The 21,607-nt window shown below is 35.8% G+C and overlaps 1 protein-coding gene across 3 annotated transcripts in view; it reads left to right on the forward strand.

The window, feature by feature from the left end:
• The window catches only part of UGT8 (UDP glycosyltransferase 8), an 81,197-nt gene that overhangs the window by 19,765 nt on the left and 39,825 nt on the right, over positions 1 to 21,607 (forward strand). Inside the window, exons 1-2 of one of the 3 annotated variants that reach the window (XM_033215102.1) lie at positions 3,095 to 3,174; positions 4,738 to 5,561. In XM_033215102.1, coding sequence (XP_033070993.1) covers positions 4,740 to 5,561 — 822 coding nt within the window. In that variant the 5' untranslated portion in view covers positions 3,095 to 3,174; positions 4,738 to 4,739. Of the gene's footprint in view, positions 1 to 3,094; positions 3,175 to 4,736; positions 5,562 to 21,607 lie in introns of those variants that run through there. The other 2 variants (XM_033215101.1, XM_033215103.1) reach the window with 2 other exon arrangements.

A 21,607-nucleotide genomic window follows, 5' to 3' on the forward strand; every position in this document is an offset into this window, starting at 1 on the left:
ATAATTTTCATCAATAGGAAAAAAGAAATACGTCTCATTCTTCAATACTTTAAAATGGCTTTTTCCAGTGTGCTCCTTCTTAGCAATTAATATTTTTCTGCGTTCTTTAAAAGACAAGAGAATTTGATTATAAAAGAAATGGGCTGACTAGGCATGATTTTTTTGGTCTTGAAAGCTTAAAATGTAAAATTGGCAAAAAAATTTTTACCTTTTATAATACTTGAAAAATAAGTACCTCTTTGCTCTACAAGTAGAATGAATAGGGGAAGAGTTTAAGCCCGTTTGTTTAAATATTATTGCAAAGAGCTCTATTTGTAGAAGCAAATTATAGGCAGATTACCAGGTTCTTATAAATACAACTTGTACGTGGACATTCTGCAAACCCAGCTGTCACGTTTTTCTTGCAACTCCTTTTGCAAAAGCAGACTAAAATGTTTTAAAATATGAAAAAACTTTATTTTTTCAAAGCAAGAAAATAATTTACTGCTCTCTTACATAATGTATTTATAAAGTTTTTCCAGATAAACTAATCAAATAAATTAGAACAATGCGACAACAAATTTGTTAGCTGCATTCCTTCTGATGTTACCACGAGAGAATGTTACTGATGATTCAGGGCTATTTCTGAAGTCTATATGTTGCTGCTATCCCCAGTGATAGTGGACTTATCTTTGCCTTACCTGATCACAAATTATGTTGGGGAAAATAAAGATTTAATATTTCTTTCAATAGAAAAAGAATTTGGTTTTGCTCGTTTAAGAGCAATGAGAAAATGATGGAATGTTGACTGTGTTTGGCACACAGGACACGGACCTTCATGCAAGTCCTTGCTCTGCGTGGCATCTGTCAGCTTTTCATCTTTCATTCTTCTTCTTCACTTTTGCTGCTGAGCCTAGCTGTACAAACTTGCACTTTCATTTGCTAATATAAATTCAATTTTGTTTTACCATTTTAGAGAATACTAATGATTAAATGTAGAAGGAGAGGGTGCACATGTTTTTATGTGAAGTGTTAAAAAAGATAAATTTATACCACTGTAATGTGCAACTTTTATGAAAAGAGAAATTGGTTAAACTGCTAGGTTGAATGAGAGACTTCATCTATTGGACTATTTTTTTTTTAATCCAGGCATATAGTCTTTAGTAACAGCTTGTAATTTGTTAAAACATTAATTTGGGGGTTTTCTGTATTTTCAGTTGTCCATGTACACAGTTATTATATTAAAAAAGAAATCTGTTCAACAACAACAACAACAAAACCACATTAAAATACCAATAAATACTTCCTTAATTTTTTTATAGTCTCAAACCAAATAGAACATTCAGATTCTTAAGTTAATTAAAATCAACAGCTAAAATTTTTATATTTAAGAAATGGATATAGAAGGTCTTTTTATTTTGGTAATATTTTTCAAATGGCTATATAGTATGTACTTTTGTTTATTTTCTTTATTTTCTCTCTCCAATAGAATGCAAACTTCATAAAAATAAAGATTTCTGTCATTTGGAGTATTTATTATTTTTGAATAACTCCCAGTGTCTTTCTGAAAAATAAATAGATTAACATATAAATACTTATTTCTGGTGATCAAAGCTGTTGGGGGAGGTGTGTGTGGTAACTGGAAATCTTGATCTTTCTTACTAGTTTGCCTTGTTAATTCTTTAGAGTTTCCTGTGAAGAAAATCTTTTAATACTCAGTAAGTCTTGTTTCCTGATTTCTTATCTTTACACCTCCTTTATTTCTTATTACATTGAGAAGTATGTTAAATAATAAAAATAATAGGGGAAATTTTCAGTTGTCACTAGCCTTCAGGTTTGACAAGCATTGGTAAGAGTGAATTCATGCTTTAGTTGATTGCTTGGATGTTACTACACTTAAAATCTCATTCAACCTTTAAAGTCTCATTCAACCCTGTCCTGGTGTTATTATGCAAGAAACTAGAGACATAGCGTTTTTTAACCTTCTATTAAAAAATCCATATTGTTGGCATTTTAAATGTCGAGTGCTACCATAAGTCATATATTGAAAATGATGGGTCATAATTAAACTTTAAACATTTTTTGTGTGGCATCAGGTACTTCAGTACCAATGTATGAATCAATGAATGCTTATTTGGTTGTTTTGATGAACAGATATTGTAAGTGCTTATATTTTGGCAAGAAATTATGGTACGGTATCCTACCTTGTAAGTGAAACCCCTATCTGTAAAGGTTTTAAAAGTAAAATATTAAAATTAGGATATGATACAATAATTATGCCAGAAAATCATGTTTTCAGTAGACATACTCAAGTAATTCTAGACTAGCAAGAATCTCAGTGTTTGTTGCTAGTTGTGTTAGTCATTCTGTACAATGGTGTTTATGAGATTAAAGTGCTGTTTAATTTTGTGTTTTAACAGTAGAATGTCATGTTTGTGTAAATGATAGTTCTTTCTTGGTAATCAGTATTGTTAAATGAAGACGTATGAAAAACTAGTAGGTATGATTTTTAGATGGTATTTTGTCACATGAGTATTCGTATTTCTGAACAGTAGCTTTTAGAATCTATATACTTTAAAACTTTATTCTAGTATGGTAGCCACTAGCAACATATAGCAAAACTATATAAAATTTGTTTCAGTTCCTCAGTCATACCAGCCACATTTTCAACTGTTCAGTAGCCACACATGGATAGGGGATACTATATTGGACAGTGAGGACATAGAACATATTTGACATTACAGAAAGTTCTCTTTGACAGTGCTATTCTAAAATATAAGCAGTTGTTCATTTAAAAATTATGCGATTTCTTTTTACTTTTTAGTAATTACTGAAATAAAATATTCAAAAGGAAGAATTAAACCAAAACACAGTGAAAGGATTTCTCTATGATCATTTTTGTTTTAAGTTACTTATGATAGATTAAGTAGTTTTAACTGTAGCTGAGCAGAATATGCCTGTGGTCTGCTCAGCTAGATCCAGAACCCAGTGGGGAGAGCAGTTTTCTACCATTATTCCATCATCAAGTACTCTCCTCTCCAGTATGCAAGAAGTGACAGCAGTGGGCAGTAGCTGCTAGAACACCTACCTGTGTTGGCATTAGTCTCATCCCTGGAGTTGATAATATTTCCTTGTAAAATCTCTCATTTTTCCTTTTTCAGATTTGTGAGAAGGCAACATTGGAGAGATACATAGGTGAGGCAGTACAGTAGAATAAAGATTTGGAAGGTTTTTCTAAGATAGGCCCCTTAATTTTCTTTCTTTACTGATCTTGTAATTGCAGAGTAAACTTTACTATAGAATCAGTATCTTCTCCAAAGTTAATTATTTTTTAAGCCCTTATAATAATGTAAGTGACATTTATATTATGTGTTTGTAATATGCATTACTTTTACTTATTCTTAATGATATAACTTCAACTTTCAAATAGTTTGAAACTTTCCTTAGAGCAGGAGAGGAAAAAAATATCTGGATATATATGTATTTTAGAATTCACACTTGTTATTGGAAGAATCCATTAGTTGCCTGCTATTGGTTTCTTTAGGTTGCTTGCAGTGTTTGAATGTTGAGAAGGTATAGTTGTTAAAACTGCATTTAGATGGTAGGAAGTTATACAAATAGGAGTGTTAATGTATTTTAAGGGGTAAAAATAGGTATCAATTTGGTGGTGTGTGTATAAATCTAATTTGAGTTTTTTGAGATGTGTCCAGTTTGCATGAGTGATTGTTTAGATCTATTTGGGGGTCTAATTTAGAGTCTAAGAATTAATTATATTGAATAGGTTAGTGGGTGTATTTGCACACTCTATGGTCCCCATGTATAGTATATTTATCTCTAAAAACAATAGAGGACAACTTTATTACACATATCTATTAACATGAAAAAGTAGGAGAAGTACCAGCCCTCAAGTGTACAGGCATCATCTGACTTGACATTTGCACCTGAGTTAAAAGGTACAACATAGCAAGTGTGATCTGAGACATAATCATTCATCAGTCCTTTTTCAATAAGTATTTACTGAGATCCATTAACCCTCTTGAGTTTTTCTATTAGAAGTTTCTCTTTTACATAATGCCCTGAAATGCATCAGCAAATTGACCTAGATTACATAAATATAGATTGCTAGGACACTTATGGTATTTAGGTAAAGGGAAAATATATGTTAAAGATCATTTTTCCTCCGGAAAAAAGTCTTTTCTGCAGAATCACCAAACTACCATTCAAAATAATTATTTTCAAAAACAATCTTTCTTTGGTATGCTTTGATTATAACTGCAAATGTAACTGTTGAATTAAAATGATTTAAATAAGAGGCACATGCTCATATACCTGGAAATTAAAAAGGTCAGCTCTTCTTCCTGGGATTAACAATGACATTCAGTTAGAAGGTGAACAGATGTTCCATAGATATTTCATAGATCGCCTTCCAAAAAGATATATTATGTGTCATTCAGCCTTATCAAAATTTTATTTCAAATGTTTGAAAATAGTTTACTAATGCAGTTTTCTTCTCAAATAGATCATTTTTAATATATTTCAGTTTATGTCAACTTTACTTTCAATTCTATACTTAAACATAATTGATCTTTCAAAAAAAAGCGATAATTAGAACAAATATCAGGATAATTTTTAATAGCGATTTTTTTTTTAGACAAAGTATTAGATCAGATATTTTTGGGGAAAAATGCTTTGTGACTGCTTATTTTGAATGGTGAGCATTGTTTTTTGTTTTAAGTTGTTTTCTGGTTGTTGTTACAGCTATGAAGTCTTACACTCCATATTTCATGCTCCTGTGGAGTGCTGTTGGGATAGTGAAGGCTGCCAAAATCATCATCGTGCCGCCAATTATGTTTGAAAGCCATATGTACATTTTCAAGACGCTAGCCTCAGCCTTGCACGAGAGAGGCCACCATACAGTGTTCCTCCTCTCTGAAGGCAGAGACATCGCCCCATCTAATCATTACAGCCTCCAGCGCTACCCAGGGATCTTTAACAGTACCACCTCAGATGCTTTCCTACAGTCCAAGATGCGGAATATTTTCTCTGGGAGATTGACAGCAATCGAACTGTTTGACATACTGGATCACTATACTAAGAACTGTGACATGATGGTTGGCAACCATGCCCTGATCCAGGGTCTGAAGAAAGAAAAGTTTGACCTGCTGCTGGTGGACCCTAATGATATGTGTGGATTTGTGATAGCTCATCTTTTAGGGGTTAAATATGCTGTATTTTCAACTGGCCTTTGGTATCCTGCTGAAGTGGGTGCTCCTGCTCCATTAGCATACGTCCCAGAGTTTAACTCACTCCTCACAGACCGCATGAACTTGCTGCAAAGGATGAAAAATACCGGTGTTTACCTCATTTCCAGATTAGGGGTCAGCTTTCTGGTTCTTCCCAAATACGAAAGGATAATGCAGAAGTACAACCTGATGCCGGAGAAGTCCATGTATGATTTGGTTCATGGGTCCAGCCTGTGGATGCTGTGTACTGACGTAGCACTGGAATTCCCAAGACCCACTCTGCCTAATGTTGTTTATGTAGGAGGAATCCTAACCAAACCAGCCAGCCCACTACCAGAAGTAAGGTTTGCTGAATTCCTTGGTAATTCTTTTTTAATGTAAAAGTCAATTTTGATTTTTGGAAGAGATACTATTTGTTATTGTATATATACAGTACTCTAAAAGGTGATTAGGACGTGGGGCCTCCAAAGTCCCTTTATTTGCGTCCACCACTTCCCTGGGAAACATTTCTGCTTTGAATGAGCATTTCTGTAATACTGAAGAGACTGCTCTGCCATATAGTCAATAGACTGGCTGGGAAGCAGTTTTCTGATTAAGTAATAGTTATAGTATGTGAGGAGAATATAGTTAATTGGTGAGTTTTAATGAGTATAAGTGATTTTTACCTTTACACACAGAATCCCCTCGGTTCTACCCTAAATAGCACAATTACAGGTATATATGTTTAGCTTCGATTCTGTGAACTCAAGTAAATATAAAACAAGTGAATAGAGGTTCTTCTCTGGGAGGTTATTACCACTAGTTTACGTCCAGTAATGAAAGTGAGGTCGTAACTTCCATCAAAGTAGGGAGTTGGTTAACTTAAGCTAGTAAGTAAATGTAATGGTTTTGAAGAAAGTATGCTCTATTGCAATTTCATTTTAATGATGGAATCAATGGAACTTTAAGAAAGTCTGTTCTCTATGTCAAACTTAAATTCTTTTTATTGGTTGAGCCATCAGTAAATCCCTTGGTATTCTGTTCACCATCCTTGTTTTTTATTAGGTATCCCACACTAGCAGAAGCCATACACATACCTGTTGTTGTAGTGACTTTTCTAACCTCAGATTGAATCTCTCAATTTAACCTCAACATCAAATCCCATTTACTAGGAAATGTAGGGCTTGTTGCAGGACTTTCTCTATTCAAACTACTTTTAATCCTATCTCTGGAAATAGCCACTCAAAATAATTTTGCTAAATTGTTGATTTCTAACTCTGGTACTACATACTAAAAATTCTGTCAGGGCCTTGATGAAGAGTAAATCTAGATTTTCTAATATAGATGAGGACAATCACATGACTGAATTTTGTCATGAGGCAATAAGGTGATTAGAAATATACAACCTGTAGGCTTTTCTAATATGGCCATTAGAGTTATATTTAATAAATAATATATTTATATATTTCATGTAACATGGAAACATAGAAATGGCCTGTACACCCACAGCATTTCAAATCTATGCAGCCACTGGAGGCTATGAGGGCACACTTGTTCTCTCTGACGTCAACTGTAAAGGATAGGGATTAATCTCAGCTTATCTTAGCCATTCATGAATTTATTCAAGCTCGTTTTGAATCCTCAAACCTTCTCTGTCAGAGTCACCTTCCTAAAGGTAGCTAACATCAGATTTTAGAAGCAGCTTCTGAAGGATTTGGTAATCAGGTGTGTCTTTTCCTTAACTGAGTCATTTAAAATGTTACACAAATCTTCCTTGTTCTCTCTAGGTTGTCATCTTTTCCCAACTAGAACATTACCCTTCTGCCAGCTCCCTTTGGTTTTCATCTGGGTGCTGTCTCTCTTCTTCAATCACTTGACTGAAGAAGTATATGATGAAAAGGAGCCAGACATGGTGGCTCATGCCTGTAATCCCAGCACTTTGGGAGGCCAAGGCAGGAGGATCACTTGAGTCCAGGAATTTGAAACCAGCCTCAATAACATAGTGAAACCTTGTCTCTACAAAAAATAAAAATTAGCTGGGTATGGTAACACATGTCTGTAGTCCTAGCTACTCAAGAGGCAGAGGTGGGAGGATCACTTGAGTTCAGGAGGCCGAGGTCGCAGTGAGCTGAGATCACACCACTAGACTCCAGCCTAGTTGTCAGACTCTGTTAAAAAAAAAAAAAAAAAAGAATGTCCCGATTGCCCTTTCTTTCCTTCCAGTTCCTGCTGTACATTTGTCTTGAGTTGCAGCAACTTGAATGACGCAGTATAAGTATAGGAAAATATGTTTTATTTTCAATACTCTACTTTTCAAAAAGATGCATAGCATGTGGGAATTTTTTTTTCTACCATCCAAGCATTTTTTTCTCTCGTGGATTCCTCTGCACACAGATTTCCTTACTAGTGTCACTATTTTGTTTTACATGAAAAGCATCTTTTTAGTGGTTTTTGGTGCTCGACATAAGGTATTACTCAAAATATCCTTTAATTTGCCATAATTTCTCATTTGACATTGGCTTGACTTTCTCTGTGGACTTCTTTCTTCTTTTTCCTCTGGGCTATTTGTAGTGGTTCTTTCGAAATGCGTTTTTTATCAACTAAGTTTGCTTTGTGCCGTTTAGTTTGGTTGCACGCACAGACATGGCGTGTGTGCCTGTATTATATATAGTATGTGGACATAGATACGTGTATTATTATTACAGGAAGCCTTTTAGGTTATCATTGTGAAGGGCTGTTTTCATTTCAGAATGTTATTTATAGTTTTTGAGCAGGGAGTATTTTGAAGAATGATGTGCAGTACTCTCTCGGGTATTCCTTATTCTGGTGTGGTTTTATATGCTTATGAACATGTGTTCCCAGTGAGATTTTTCTACTAGGTTTATTTGAGATAATAAACTGTACCTTTTCATTCTAAAAGTTATTGAGTTTCTCAAATGCCTGTATTATTTACAGGGCATTGTTGTGACAATAACACAGGAGGGCCCAAAAAGTAGCTGCATAGAACACATGATTCGCATATAGCAGCTTAATTGTTAATTGCCTTGGTATCTTACACTGGGCATAGATTAGGTTTTCCAGATGTCTGTAAATGATTGGACAGTGGGACTGAATTTCACAACCTGGGATGAAAGGGTGGAGAAAATTTATAATGGACATTTTAAATAAGCTTTCACAATGTTTGATCCTAAGGAAATCCTGTAGAGAGCATATAGTTCGGCTCCATTCATTTTATTTATTCTTTCCTTTAAAGTAGGTAGAATAGAGATAGTGAATAGTCCGTCCATTTTTCACATAGTAGGTACAAAGACTTCATCAAAGGCCACACAGATAGTCTGTGGCAAAGTCAGGTGTAATGTGGGTTCTTTTGCTGTTTGTTAGGTGTTTTTCAAGGTGACTGCATCTGTTGTCACTCATTTTAGTCATTTACTTACTTATAATTTTGTATAAAACCATGCAGAGACAGCAGTGTTTTGAATCTTATTTATTTTATATCTCTCAAAGATTGTCAGTGCTTAATACTCAAGTCAAATGAAACCATATGGACTCTTAATTATGCTTTAGAGATTTGATAAACTAAATCAGCCTAAATTCAAATGCTTTTGATTACAAAATGTTGTGTCAGTGTAGAGTGAAGAAATTGTGTGCCTTGATAGTAGAAATCATTTTAAAATGCATGTTAGAAATGTGCCTGGAAAAACAACTTATCATCTACTACCTGGCTGCCTCTAAGTAGGAGTCTTTAAACGATGTGGACTAAGGAGAAGAATTCTGGGTTGGATCACATTCATATAGTGGTTTACCTACTCTATCATTGCAGGCCAGTAGAGAACATGGATAAAGATTAAAAATAAAAATGCTTTGATCAAGAAGAAGGTCTGTAGACAGGCCCCTGTTTGAATAGATTCTTTTTTTTTTTTTTCTTTTGAGATGGAATCTCTCGCTCTTATCACCCAGGCTGGAGTGCAGTGGCATGATCTCGGCTTGCTGCAACCTCTGTCCCCCATGTTCAAGTGATTCTCCTGTCTCAGCCTCTCAGGTAGCTAGGACTACAAGCAGGTGCCACCATACCCAGCTAATTTTTCATATTTTTAGTAGAGATGGGGTTTCACCATGTTAGCCAGGGTGGTCTCGATCTCCTGACCTTGTGATCTGCCCGCCTCGGTCTCCCAAAGTGCTGAGATTACAGGCCTGAGCCACCACTCCTGGCCACATAGATCCTTTAAATATTAAATGTGAATGAAATAATGACACCTAATTAGAAAGTTATTTTAATTTTTATTGATTTTATTAGCAGATAATCCACCAAAAAATAGTACATATTTACTTAGGGAATCTAATAGTTATTAAAAAGTAAATGTTTCAGTGATACTTTTTAGATGATTTCCCACTGGCTGAAATGGCCTAGGCTGCCAGGCAGTTGCTCTCTGCCAGTTTTCAACTTGTACAGCCCTGAACTCTCGTAGCACCTGATCGCACTTGAACTACTGTTTCTTATTGTTGTACTGTTTTTGTTGTCGTTTATTTGTTTTACATGGCTCTCTTAATTAGAATGTGAGTACCTCAGAAGGTTGATAATCTATAACCCGAGTGCCTGAAAAATGGTTGGTACTCAATAAAAAGTTTCATATTTAATGAACTGTATCAAATAGAAATAGTTGCCAAAAATAGGTGATAGAGTTAGTTCAACAATATTAATATTATAACTATCATCTGTTTGTTCCAAATTTGTGTCTGTATACTGTCCCAGACATTAAGCAACCCAAAAATCTGTGCTAAGTTGTTGGTTTTCTAATTTTTTTTTTATTTTTTGAGATGGAGTCTCACTCTGTCACCCAGGCAGTGGCATGATCTCCACTCACTGCAGCCTCTACGTCTTGGGTTCAAGCAATTCTCCTGCCTCGCCCTCCCAAGTAGCTGAGATTACAGGTGTGTGTCACCACGCCTAGTTAATTTTTATATTTTTAGGAGAGACAGGGTTTCGGTATGTTGGCCAGCTAGTCTCGAACTCCTGACCTCAAGTGATCCGGCCACTTTGGCTTATCAAAGTGCTGAGATTACAGGTATGAGCCACTGCCCCAGCTGGTAGTAAGTTATTTTAATGAATTAGAATAGCCACTCTAATGTTAGTGAGAAAAGAAGATAACCATACATTACCCAATTGTAAACTAAAATAGTCTTTTCTGTCTTCTGAATATGTGTATAAACAGGGACAGTATTGAAAGTCAAGCCAGCTATTGCCATCTTGAAAGATGCTTTGAGGCAGCATGGCACTCATTTGATGTTCTTCAGAGATGCTATATTTCCACATTAGGAGTATTAAGGTCATCTTAATTTCACCAGTTGTGGAGACATTTTTATTTAAGGAAGCATAGTCTTGGGGAGAGATAAGAGATAAACAGATAAGAAAACACATGGGACCAAGGACTGGACCAGGAGATATTCACTGTTTGTCATTTTGTCATTTGCTGGAAGTCCCTCAGAGAATGATATTGGGGACAATGAGAGATTGAGCAACAGAGTTGTTAGATTAGCTACTTGTGAGCAGGTGAGTTTATGAGAAGAAAAATGAAACGAAGAAACAAAATAGTGGCTTTCCATACTTAGTATTCCTTGATTAACATAGAAGCCATTACTTTTTGTTACATATGGTGATTGAAAGCTGATTTCACCATTAATGAATGAAGTCTCTAGGCTTGGATATGGGACTAGGGTCCTTGGGGCTTAAATACTTGAATCAGGTTTGCAGCAGCTGTGGAAAATTAAGGCCATTTTATTAATAATTACATATGCAATTTATTATCTTATGAAATTTAAAGCTGGAGATGTAAAGCTTCATCCGTATAGTAGTACTATGTTATGTTGTTAGCGATGTGGGGGTCAGAAAATTGAAGATGACAATGTCTAGAAGAAACTAATAATTTCATTCCAGTTACTAATTCTGAGTTCAGAAACGATAGTACTTTGTTTGTTTGTTGGATGTCTCTCTTAACTAGAATGTGAGTACCTCAGAAGGTTGATACTCTATAGCCTGAATGCCTGAAAAATGGTTGGCACTCAGTAAAAGTTTAATATTTAATGAACTGTTAAATGATAGTTTGGCAGAAAAAATAAATTCTCTAAGGGAACTCATTAATGTAAAATGTTTTTGCAGAAGCTTTATAGGTTAATCATGTATTTTGTTATTATTTTGTAGTAAGAAACCAAATTACCTTTCTAAAGAAATCTATCCAGGAAGTAAATAAATCAAGCACCATTGAAACTATCAATGACTTAACTGTTCAGTTCACTGATACAGAAATTTTCTAAGCAGCATTATAGTTTTTAGTAGCTTATCATCTGCTTCTATAAGCATATGGGCTTATAAGCATTTCCTGATATGATAGGAGATCCAATATATGAATGGAATCAAACAAACTTGTTTTGAATTGATATTGCAAGATCTGACATGATTTTAACCCCAGCACACATCATTAAGTTTTTAAGCTTTAATAAGCCCTAAAGAATTGTTCATTTAGGTATTAAGTCAAACACTGGCAATATTTTTAAGGGAAATATTTTTAACTGATAATTTTTAGAAATGACAGTTTTCTCAATTAAATTACTGTTGATGCCAGTTTTGGGGGATGATATTCTTCACAAATACTCTTATTCTAAGCCAAACAGGTCTATTTATGAAATTTAAATTTCTACTGCCAAAGGGTTTATCAGATCTATTTCTGAGCTCAGATTTTGACAGGATGTTGTAAGCAAGAGCTTGTGACAAATCAGTGGCACTGAAGACAAACTACCTATTTTCTGGCTTTGTTTATGAAAAATTTTATCTCACCTTTCCAGGTATTATTCCTTGTTGTACAAAATACCAAAGTGGAAAAACATGGACTGTTTTAGTCAAATGGCCCTGACTTTTAGTCTTATCTTCATATGACTCTTTTGGATAAAGGAGTCAGCCTAATCAGAATGATGATAGGATGTCAGTACTTACTTCGGAGGACTTTTGGTATATGAGAGCCATGACAGTACCTGGTGGTGGCAGTTATTACTCTTATTATTGCTGTAATAACCCTTGTAACTTACAGTGAACTAAGAGTATGGAATCACTGATCACTTCTTATTTTCCACATGCTGAAGAGAAGAATGATTCTCAGGGGAGTGGATGGAGCATCTATGGTTTCACCTGTCTTCATTCGGGCAGTTGACACTGGTAGTTCTGTTTCCATCTTGGGGATTTTTTTTTTTTCTTTCTTCCATTCTTTTTCTCACTGAAGTAGAAGGAAGATGACAATTTTGTGAGATACGTGGTTCTTAGATCACCTGGAGTTTCTTAAAAAATGAACAGAAATTGATAGATATGTCTTCTCTAGGGTAGAAAAAAGAATTAAGGGAGGAGCTTCATCAGAACGCTGGCTTCTTTACCTAGGACACTGTTGTTTTTCAACAGAAGCCCCCTCTTCTGCTGGCTCCACACCTGTCCATTCTCCTGACTCTGTGATTCTCATTTTTGAGTGAGTTTAGGGGGGAACTCTAGGCAAATAAATGATTGCCTTCCTTCTAGCCCAGCATTACACTGAATCTCCTCCACACTCAGACCCTGAAGAACTAGACTCAGTAACCTAGAAATGCCAAAAAAGGCTTAGTAGTTTCTTCTAAGATCTAAGATTCAGACTCAGCAACCAACCCCAATATTTATACTGACTTCTTCCTATATTATTTATTAGGTTGGTACAAAAGTAATTGTAGTTTTTGTCATTAAAAGTAATATCCCAGCAGGGCTCGGTGGCTCACGCCTATAATTCCAGCACTTTGGGAGGCTGGGGCAGGCGGATCACCTGAGATCAGGAGTTGTAGACCAGCCTGGCCAACATGATGAAACCCTTTCTCTACTAAAAATACAAAAAAATTAGCAGGGCGTTGTTGTGCAGCATGCCTATAGTGCCAGCTACTCGGGAGGCTGAAACAGGAGAATTGCTAGAACCCGTGAGGCGGAGGTCACAGTGAGCTGAGATCATGCCACTGCACTCTAGCCTGAGCAACAGAGTGAGACTCTGTCTCAACAAAAACAACAATAAAAGAAAAGTAATGTCCCATTGTATTCTTTGTATTCTCCTTCACTCTCCTCAGTATTGTTTAGATCAGAATTCCATGAAATTCTTGTCAGTACATGATTGTAGGCCACTTAGTAGATCTGGGGTGGGTCTAATCATTTGTACCATGTTACCTGGTAATGCTGATACTGTTGGTCAGAGGACCAGCCACTGTTTGAGAACCATTAATTTAAACTCACACAATCCATATGATCCATACATTTTAAGAGCATTATATAATGCATTTTGTATGAGAATCATTTTTCTGGTAATTAAATATTTTCTCTGTTTTAGAAAGTTATTTTCAGTGTAAATTGCACCCAAACAAATGGGTATGTATCTAGATTTCAAGAACTAGAAAAGCCCTGGATTACATCATAGATCTGAACAGCTCATTACCTTACAGTTCCATTTTGTGAAACTAAGATGATGTTGTTGAATGATCAATTCTTGCTTTAAGATATAGATCTAAATAGAATGGCCATGTACAGCCATGTCAATAATAGGTAAGGGCCTCAGAACTAGTAACTTTCAACTCTTTCCCTGTTTTAATTCATCTTCACCATTCACTTTTGGCCTTCTGTCAGGGTATATTTTTGTAAAGCAGCATTTATTGCTATTTGTAGGAACCACTTTTAGGAGAAGATTCAAGAATTCTGATTAATATAAACAAAGAGTTAATTAGTTGGTTAACAGAGCATCCATTCTAGAAAGAGCTGTGAGAGATGAAAATGCTATTATATAGGAGAGAGAAAAAGAGACAGACAAGCATGTCTTCCTTTGTCCTAAAACTTCAAAGAAGTTCCTATAAAAGTGGTCATTTACATATAGTATTTCATAAGGGTGGCCTTTGACTGGGTGGATTTTCAGAAAAATTATGGTGTTCAAATGCAGGAGGGGAAACTTAAGACCACGAGGTGGATACTGGCTTCCCTTGATTTTTTTCTGCTTTTTTCCTCCCTGGATATGTGATAGAGTGAAAATAAACTTTACAAAGTAAGCTGACTTGGTTCTACACTTCATTGAATATAGTAACTACTTAATAAATGTCTATTCAATTGTTTTATGCTGAATTAGATTTAGAGAAAGGTCTTCTTATAGCATTTAAAAATATTTGATTTGCACAGATCTTTAAGGAAAACATTAGGTTCTAAGGAATTTTAAATCTTTCAGAAACAATAATGGAGGAAGCAATACTCTTTGAGAGGAGGGATCTCAGGTCAGTCAACTTTTATGTCCCACCCACTTTCATACCTATTACTACAGTGCTTACATAGTATGGGTTTTAATGCATATGTTTTGAATTAATGTAATCCAAAGTTGCAAAAGCCAATGCAGTTGCCTAATTTATTTTGCAAAAATGGAATAAAAGTTCTGTTACACTATAAATTTCCAGACTTTGTATCAGTGAAAAGCAACTTAATTGGCTTGGTAAATATTGTTAAAACTTTGAGGCTAACTAAATTCCTCCACTTGTGTTTTCAGGCCATGATGAGAAACAGATAAACAGACTTGACTTTTTTTCACTACAAAGTCCTCTTAGAACTTTTTCACATGTGTAATATTGAAAAGGTTTTACAAACCACAAAGAGATAGCCACACTTAAAAAGGATAGATGGCCATTTAGTTATGGATTCATTGCAGATTTATTGGGTACCTAATATGTGCCAGGCACTGAGCTAGCAATGTTAAGTGCAATCGATAGTTTTTTGTGTTGCTTCTAGTCTGATAGGGGAAATAATAAAGATGTAAACAAATTAATATGATGCATATTTCCAAAGCTAAAGTGCTGTAACAGAAGCCAAAAGAATGCAGCGATAGAAAATAAGTAGTCTTCTCAGGTGATCAGAGTAATGCCTTCTGAGAAGGTGGAGACAGCCGATGGAAGGAGAGTATTCCAGGAAACCAACACCCATCCCAAAGTGGGAAGGACTTTACATTTTGAAGAACTGAGAAAGATCAGTGGGAACTGAGAAGCTGATGGCATGGAGTCAGGGTAGAGTGACTGGGGTGACCTTAGAGAGATGAACAGAGATGATATCATGCAAAGCCTTGTGCACTGTCCAAGGTTTGAATTTCCTTCTGAGGCTGTAGATGGCCTTTAACATGATTGGATTTACTTTTAGAAAGGATCACTCTGGGCCAGGTGTGGTGGCTCACACCTGTAATGCTAACACTTTGGGAAGCCAAAGTAGGTAGATCAAGAAGTCAGGAGTTCGAGACCAGCCTTACCAACATGGTGAAATCCCATGTCTACTAAAAATACAAAAATTAGCCAAGCATGGTGGTGGGTGCCTGTAATCCCAGCTACTTGGGAGGCTGAGGCAGCAGAATCACTTGAAGCCAGGAGGCAGAGGTTGCAGTGAGCCCAGATGGTGCTACTGCACTCCAGCCTAGAGGACATAGTGAGACTGTCTAAAAAAAAAAGGATCAGGGTTGCTTTGTGGAAAAAGAACAATAAAAGGGGAAGAGAGGAGACAGGCAGGATCAATTGGGTGAATGTCGCAGTAGCTCAGAGGTGTATTGATGGCTGCAGAGATGGTGAGAAGTGGTATAATTCCAAGTATATTTGGGAGGTAGAATTGAATGGGGTGAAGTTGAGTGATGGGCAGTTCTAAAAAACCCAGTTTTCTTGCTTGAGCACCTGGTGGATGGCATTTCCTTGATGCAAAAGAGTAAGGGATGAAGAAGTTATTTAGGAAAATACATTGTTTAGTTGGGGGCATATTGAATTTGAAAAATCTGTGGGTATATGAGTGGATTCAAATGTTAAATTGATGTTTGAACATGTGAACATGGAGTTGATAGGAAAGGTCAATTCTGGGTATTCAGTTGTGAGAGTTACCTTCCAAAAGATTATAGGAAAGCCATAGAAATAAATGCAATGGCTTATAGACTCTCCAAGGAAGAGGAGGAAGAGGAGTCTCCAAGAATTCTGAGAAGTCATGACTAGGAAAGTTTAAAGGGTAACTAGAAAAAGTGGTATCATAGGTCCATCCATTATCAGTGTTGGTGAATTGGATGTTTCCATGAGTTAGGTGTGTATGTATACCTGTGGTCTTAGTCACTGGACAACTTCAGTTGTTGCTAAATAGATATATAGTAATAAATGACTAAACTTATACTCTCCTTTAACAATCCACTTACATTTGTGGCATCAGACCATTGGTAGAGGTGACAGAGTACTCACTGGGAACCAGGTGAATATGTAGTCCTTGGCAAGATCACTTTACCTTTCTTTATCACAAAATTGTGAGTGGGTCAGTGATAGGGCTTGGATGGTCTTTAAAGTGTCTTCCACTTCAGTGATGGTGTGAAAGAGAATATTTTGAGCCTTATACATATATTAAAATAGAGACTTCTATTCTTAAAATGTTCTTATTTCTAGTGCAGTTGGCAGATTTCTGATAATTCATAAAGATGGAATCTTGCAGAGGATGGACAAGTGAGAGGCATAGAAAAGAATCAATTTTACAATTTGTGTACTAGTGAAGCTGTGATTTTATTTTAGTAAACCATGATCAATAATTAGAAATAGCCTTAAGACAAGTAATATTTGTTTTTTAAAAACCAATGATTAAAAATTCAAGCCACCATCACTTGAGGTCAGGAGTTTGAGACCAGCCTGGCCATCATAATGAAACCCCATCTCTACTCAAAATACAAAAATTAGCCGAGCATGGTGGCACACGCCTGTAATACCAGCTACTCAGGAGGCTAAGGCAGGAGAATCACTTGAAGCCCGGAGGCAGAGATTGCAGTGAGCTGAGATCATGCCACTGCACTCCAGCCTGGGTGACAGAGTAAGACTCTGTCTCAAAAAAATAAATAAATAAATAAATTCAAGCCACCATATTATTTGATTTTGTACAATACAGAAAGTACATTTTTCCCCCAAGGAATATAATTGAATTACCATTTTTATTGAAAGACTTTTTTTCTTCAACTATAATCTTAAAGAGAATTTTGAAACACATCAAGCCGTATAGATAATTTTCTTACCTTTTAAAATTTATACCTTTCAGCTTTTTGTGATAGAGAATTTGTGGAAAAGATTTTGTAAAATATTTCTTTAGAAACACTTTAAGGAAAAAGTTGAAATTATAGAAAAATACTTCAAGCTTTTTCAAATTTATTTTGGTAAAGTTCAAATGCTTTCCCCCCTCATAAAAAAGATCCAGTTATTTCAGTTAAGTTTTAAGTAACTTGCTTTGTAAATAAAACTTCAAATGAGGCTTGTTTACCAGATCTTTACGAATTTAAAAAGCAGAAATTTATTCTGATGTATAATTTGAGTCAGTTTCCTGTTATGAATACAGAATTTGTTTCCAATTTTTAGAAGCATTAGATGTTACAAGAAGAAATAATGTAAAAAGGAAAAGATAAGTTATTTATGCACTAGATTATATACAACTTTTCATATGAATACAAAAAAGCTCATTTTTCAGAACATATGGGATTCTGATAATGTTTTGATATGGACGGTATAGTTTATACCTCTAGACTTGCTTAAGTAATAACTTTAGTCTTTTAAAATTACAGTTTACTGGAAATCAATGTAATATGTTCTATATATGATTTCAACTGAATACATTATTTAAGGTAGGCTTATTTTCCATCTAGTCCACATAACTTTTTAACAGAAATGACAAATAATACATAGATATCAGCTTTATTCACATATTGTATACAATCAGTGCTTATGTTGATTACTTCTTTCAGCTGAATAGGGAATAAGGCCTCAAAAGGTTTATATCCAGTATTTGAGTACTTTTGTTATTCTCTTTAAAAAATCAGTATTAGGCACTACTGGTTACTACCAGCTGAAGCCTTACACAGCTGTGTATTTAGCATTTAATCATGCTAAGAATTGCTAATTAGAAAATCAAACCGGACAAAGCGTACCCAGTGGAGTTGATACAATACCATTTCTGTTTGAGAACCATAAATAAATAATCTTTAAGCATTAGTATTTCATTAATAACCATTTGTGCTGAATGTGTAAAGCAGGCAATATTTAACAAAATGTTTTAACTCACTAGAAATAATTTCTTGATATTCTTTCACAGAAATCTGTGATGTCTTTAAAATATGGCCAGCCTTATCAAAATTAAGTTTCTATTTAGCCTTTGATTTCTCTATTTTTCACTTTCTTCTATTCTGCTCCATTTCAGCATTCTGTTGCCTCCTCTGCCTTCCCCCAAACTTCCCACTGCCCTCTCCTCTCTGCTTTGTTTTACCCCACATTGGAACCCTGTGGCCAGAAACCAACTGTAGCATCCTCAGTTAGCCTTGTTGTGGCTCAGGCTCCAAAATTCCCTTCTCTCTCTCTCTCTCTCTCTCTCTGTCTTTTTATTTTCTTAAATTTAAAACACTTTGTTTCTAAACCTCAGATACACTTAGCTGCAGCAAAGAATGAGGGCAAAGACATTTCATTCAGCACTATGTGTTGATGACTGATATCAATTTAACGTATTACCTTTCAAGGAGTAGTGAATATTTTACACTGAAATTGGAGGTCTAGTGACAGTAAGGCATTAGTCAGAAGAATCAATACCAGCAGCATAATCTGGTTAGTAAAAGTCAGAGAGGTGATGGTTTCAGAGGATTAAGAGGACACAATATGAATGCCCCAATACCAGTTTTATGGTCCACTCCTACGGGTGATTATGGCTCAAACTTTGAGGAAAGAGGTAAGGCAGCATTTTCAGCTGCATCTGACTTCTCACAGTCATTGTGAGTTCACAGGTAATAGTGAATGTTACAATGCCTGGCATGTTGCTTAACATCCTTCTGTAAGTTTAATTATGTCTTTTCTGGTTTGAGAATAAAATAGGCCGGAAACATCCCATGTTGCTGTTTAGACTGTACATATTTTGTTGAGTGTGTGTTCTTGTTTAGAAATATACATTTTGGGAAGTAACAAAGCTGTGATTTCCTGAAATTCAGTAAGTACACACTTCGTTTTAGCCTTTTTAGACTAGCTCTGTTTCGCTGATTATTATTTTCAAACCTGTCCATGTGGTAACAGAAGAGTTCTGGGATTCAAGTGATTGGAGTTTGAGTCTCATGTCAGCCAGTGACTGACTTTGGCATCGTGGAACTTGTCACCTGAACTTTCCAGATGCAGCTTTCTTATTTGTAAAATGAGATAATATTTTTGTCCATATCAAAACATTGAAGATCAATTGAAATAATATTTGTAAGTATCTGTAAATTACACAGCATTGTTATAAAGGCCAAGGGCTTATTACAACATTATGTAGGAACTCTATATGATGAATTTTTAAAAATATAACACATCATTTTCTAAAATGAACTGCATTTTTAAGAGAACATTTAATGGAAAACCAAAGATCTAGAGTTTTGGTGTCATTTCTTCTATTAACTCCAGTAATAAACAGACTTTTTCTGGAAGTGTCATTTACCTGAATGACACCAAGAGCTAGAAAGAAAGTCACAAAGACATTTGAGAGACCAAAATCAATGCCAAATGTCCAGGAACTAACATTGACTTGACTCACAGTAGCTGCCCTTAGGCCTTCATCACACAGAGTTAATTTATTCCAATTATATACCTACTAAACAGCTTAGTTATTTTATTTCCAAGCCTATGAAGGTTAAAAACAGCAAGTACATTTTGAGGCAGGTATGCTGAAAGCAATGAATACTCACAATTTAATAACCTGACAGAACAGAGAAATCCATCATGAGAGGCCCAGTTTATTCATTTGCAAAATAAAGAGTTTAGGCTAAACTAACCTTCAGAATTACAGGCTAAAATATGTAACCTCATACGTGTTGTCTACCAGATTAATATATTTTAAACCTCTGGCAGATTTTTTGAAATTAACTTTACCATAGAATGCATATATGATATACATTTAGAATGACATGTGGTGCTTGTTTTATTTAGTTAAAACAGCAAAAAATACCCTTTTATCATTATGATCAGACCAAAAAATGACACTTAAAAATAGTAAATCATGTATTCATTTAAATCCAGTGACTGTGTTAGCTCCTGGGAAGACAGGATTTAGCAGAACACACTTGATTTTTGCCCTTGTTAAACTACTAATCCCATTACTCAACATTTAGAAGTGCTGTGAAGGAAAGCATAGGGTGCTAAAGGGTATGACATTAGGGCCTGGGAGTAATGAACAGGGTCATTATGAGCTTTTTACATGAGGATTCCAAGGGTGTTCCTCTGTAGTTTTTCCATCCCTGACTTCCAGATCTGTGCTAAGAAAATGCTTACTAGGTAACTGACAACAAGACCCCCTGGAGAACCCAGTAACTAAAGCTCCTTTGACAGGAGTAGGAAGAAAAACTCCAGACGAGGCAAATTTTTGGAGCATTAATCCGTCCTCCCTCTGTTTTCCTTGCTCATTTCTTTTCTTTCCATAGTAAGTTATTGAAGATCACCACATGAAAGACACTGTGCACTGTCTCACTTTTAAACTCATCTCCTGTGACAGAAAGCAAGGACCTCCTTCCTCCTATCATGAGTGACATTTTAGGTCATTCTGATTTTTGATTATGCTGAATGTTCTCTGCTTTATTGGAAAGTTTAATTCCTCCCACTGGCTACTTGTTTGGATGATGAATTTCCTACATCATTTTGTGATTCCACGAAGTTTTGTAGGTCTGCTGTGGCCCATTCGTACTCGGGCCTGACTGGTATTTTTGCATATCTCTTACTGCAGAAGATTTTCTAGCTTCCATTCCAGGCTCACTGAGGATTTCTTACAGACTTTCCTATTATGGTGGGGATCTTAGCAGAGAATATTACTTTATCCTTGTAAAAGAAAATGCCCAGCCCTTTATACCTATATCATTGGCTTATTCTATTACTTATTGGAAAATATTTATTGAGTGTCTATCAACTGCAGGGGACTCCATTAGATGCTGGAGATACAAAATAAAATGCCATAGCCCTGAAAGCCCTCAAAGATCTTGCAGGCAATCTGTTAAGTTTTCTTTTCTTTTCTTTTTTTTTTTTTTTTTTGAGATGGAGTCTCGCTCTGTCACCCAGGCTGGAGTGCAGCGGCACTATCTCGGTTCACTGCAAGCTCCATCTCCCGGGTTCACACCATTCTCCTGCCTCAGCCTCCCGAGTAGCTGGGACTGCAGACGCCCGCCACCATGCCCGGCTAATTTTTTTTGTATTTTTAGTAGAGATGGGGTTTCACCGTGTTAGCCAGGATGGTCTCGATCTCCTGACCTCGTGATCCGCCCACCTCGGCCTCCCAAAGTGCTGGGATTACAATCTGCAAGTTTTCTAGCTCACTGTGATTCCAATGTCCTTTCCATTTGTGAAAG

The sequence above is a fragment of the Trachypithecus francoisi genome, unplaced genomic scaffold (assembly GCF_009764315.1).
Source record: "Trachypithecus francoisi isolate TF-2019V2 unplaced genomic scaffold, Tfra_2.0 Lachesis_group1, whole genome shotgun sequence".
Lineage (NCBI taxonomy): Eukaryota > Metazoa > Chordata > Mammalia > Primates > Cercopithecidae > Trachypithecus > Trachypithecus francoisi.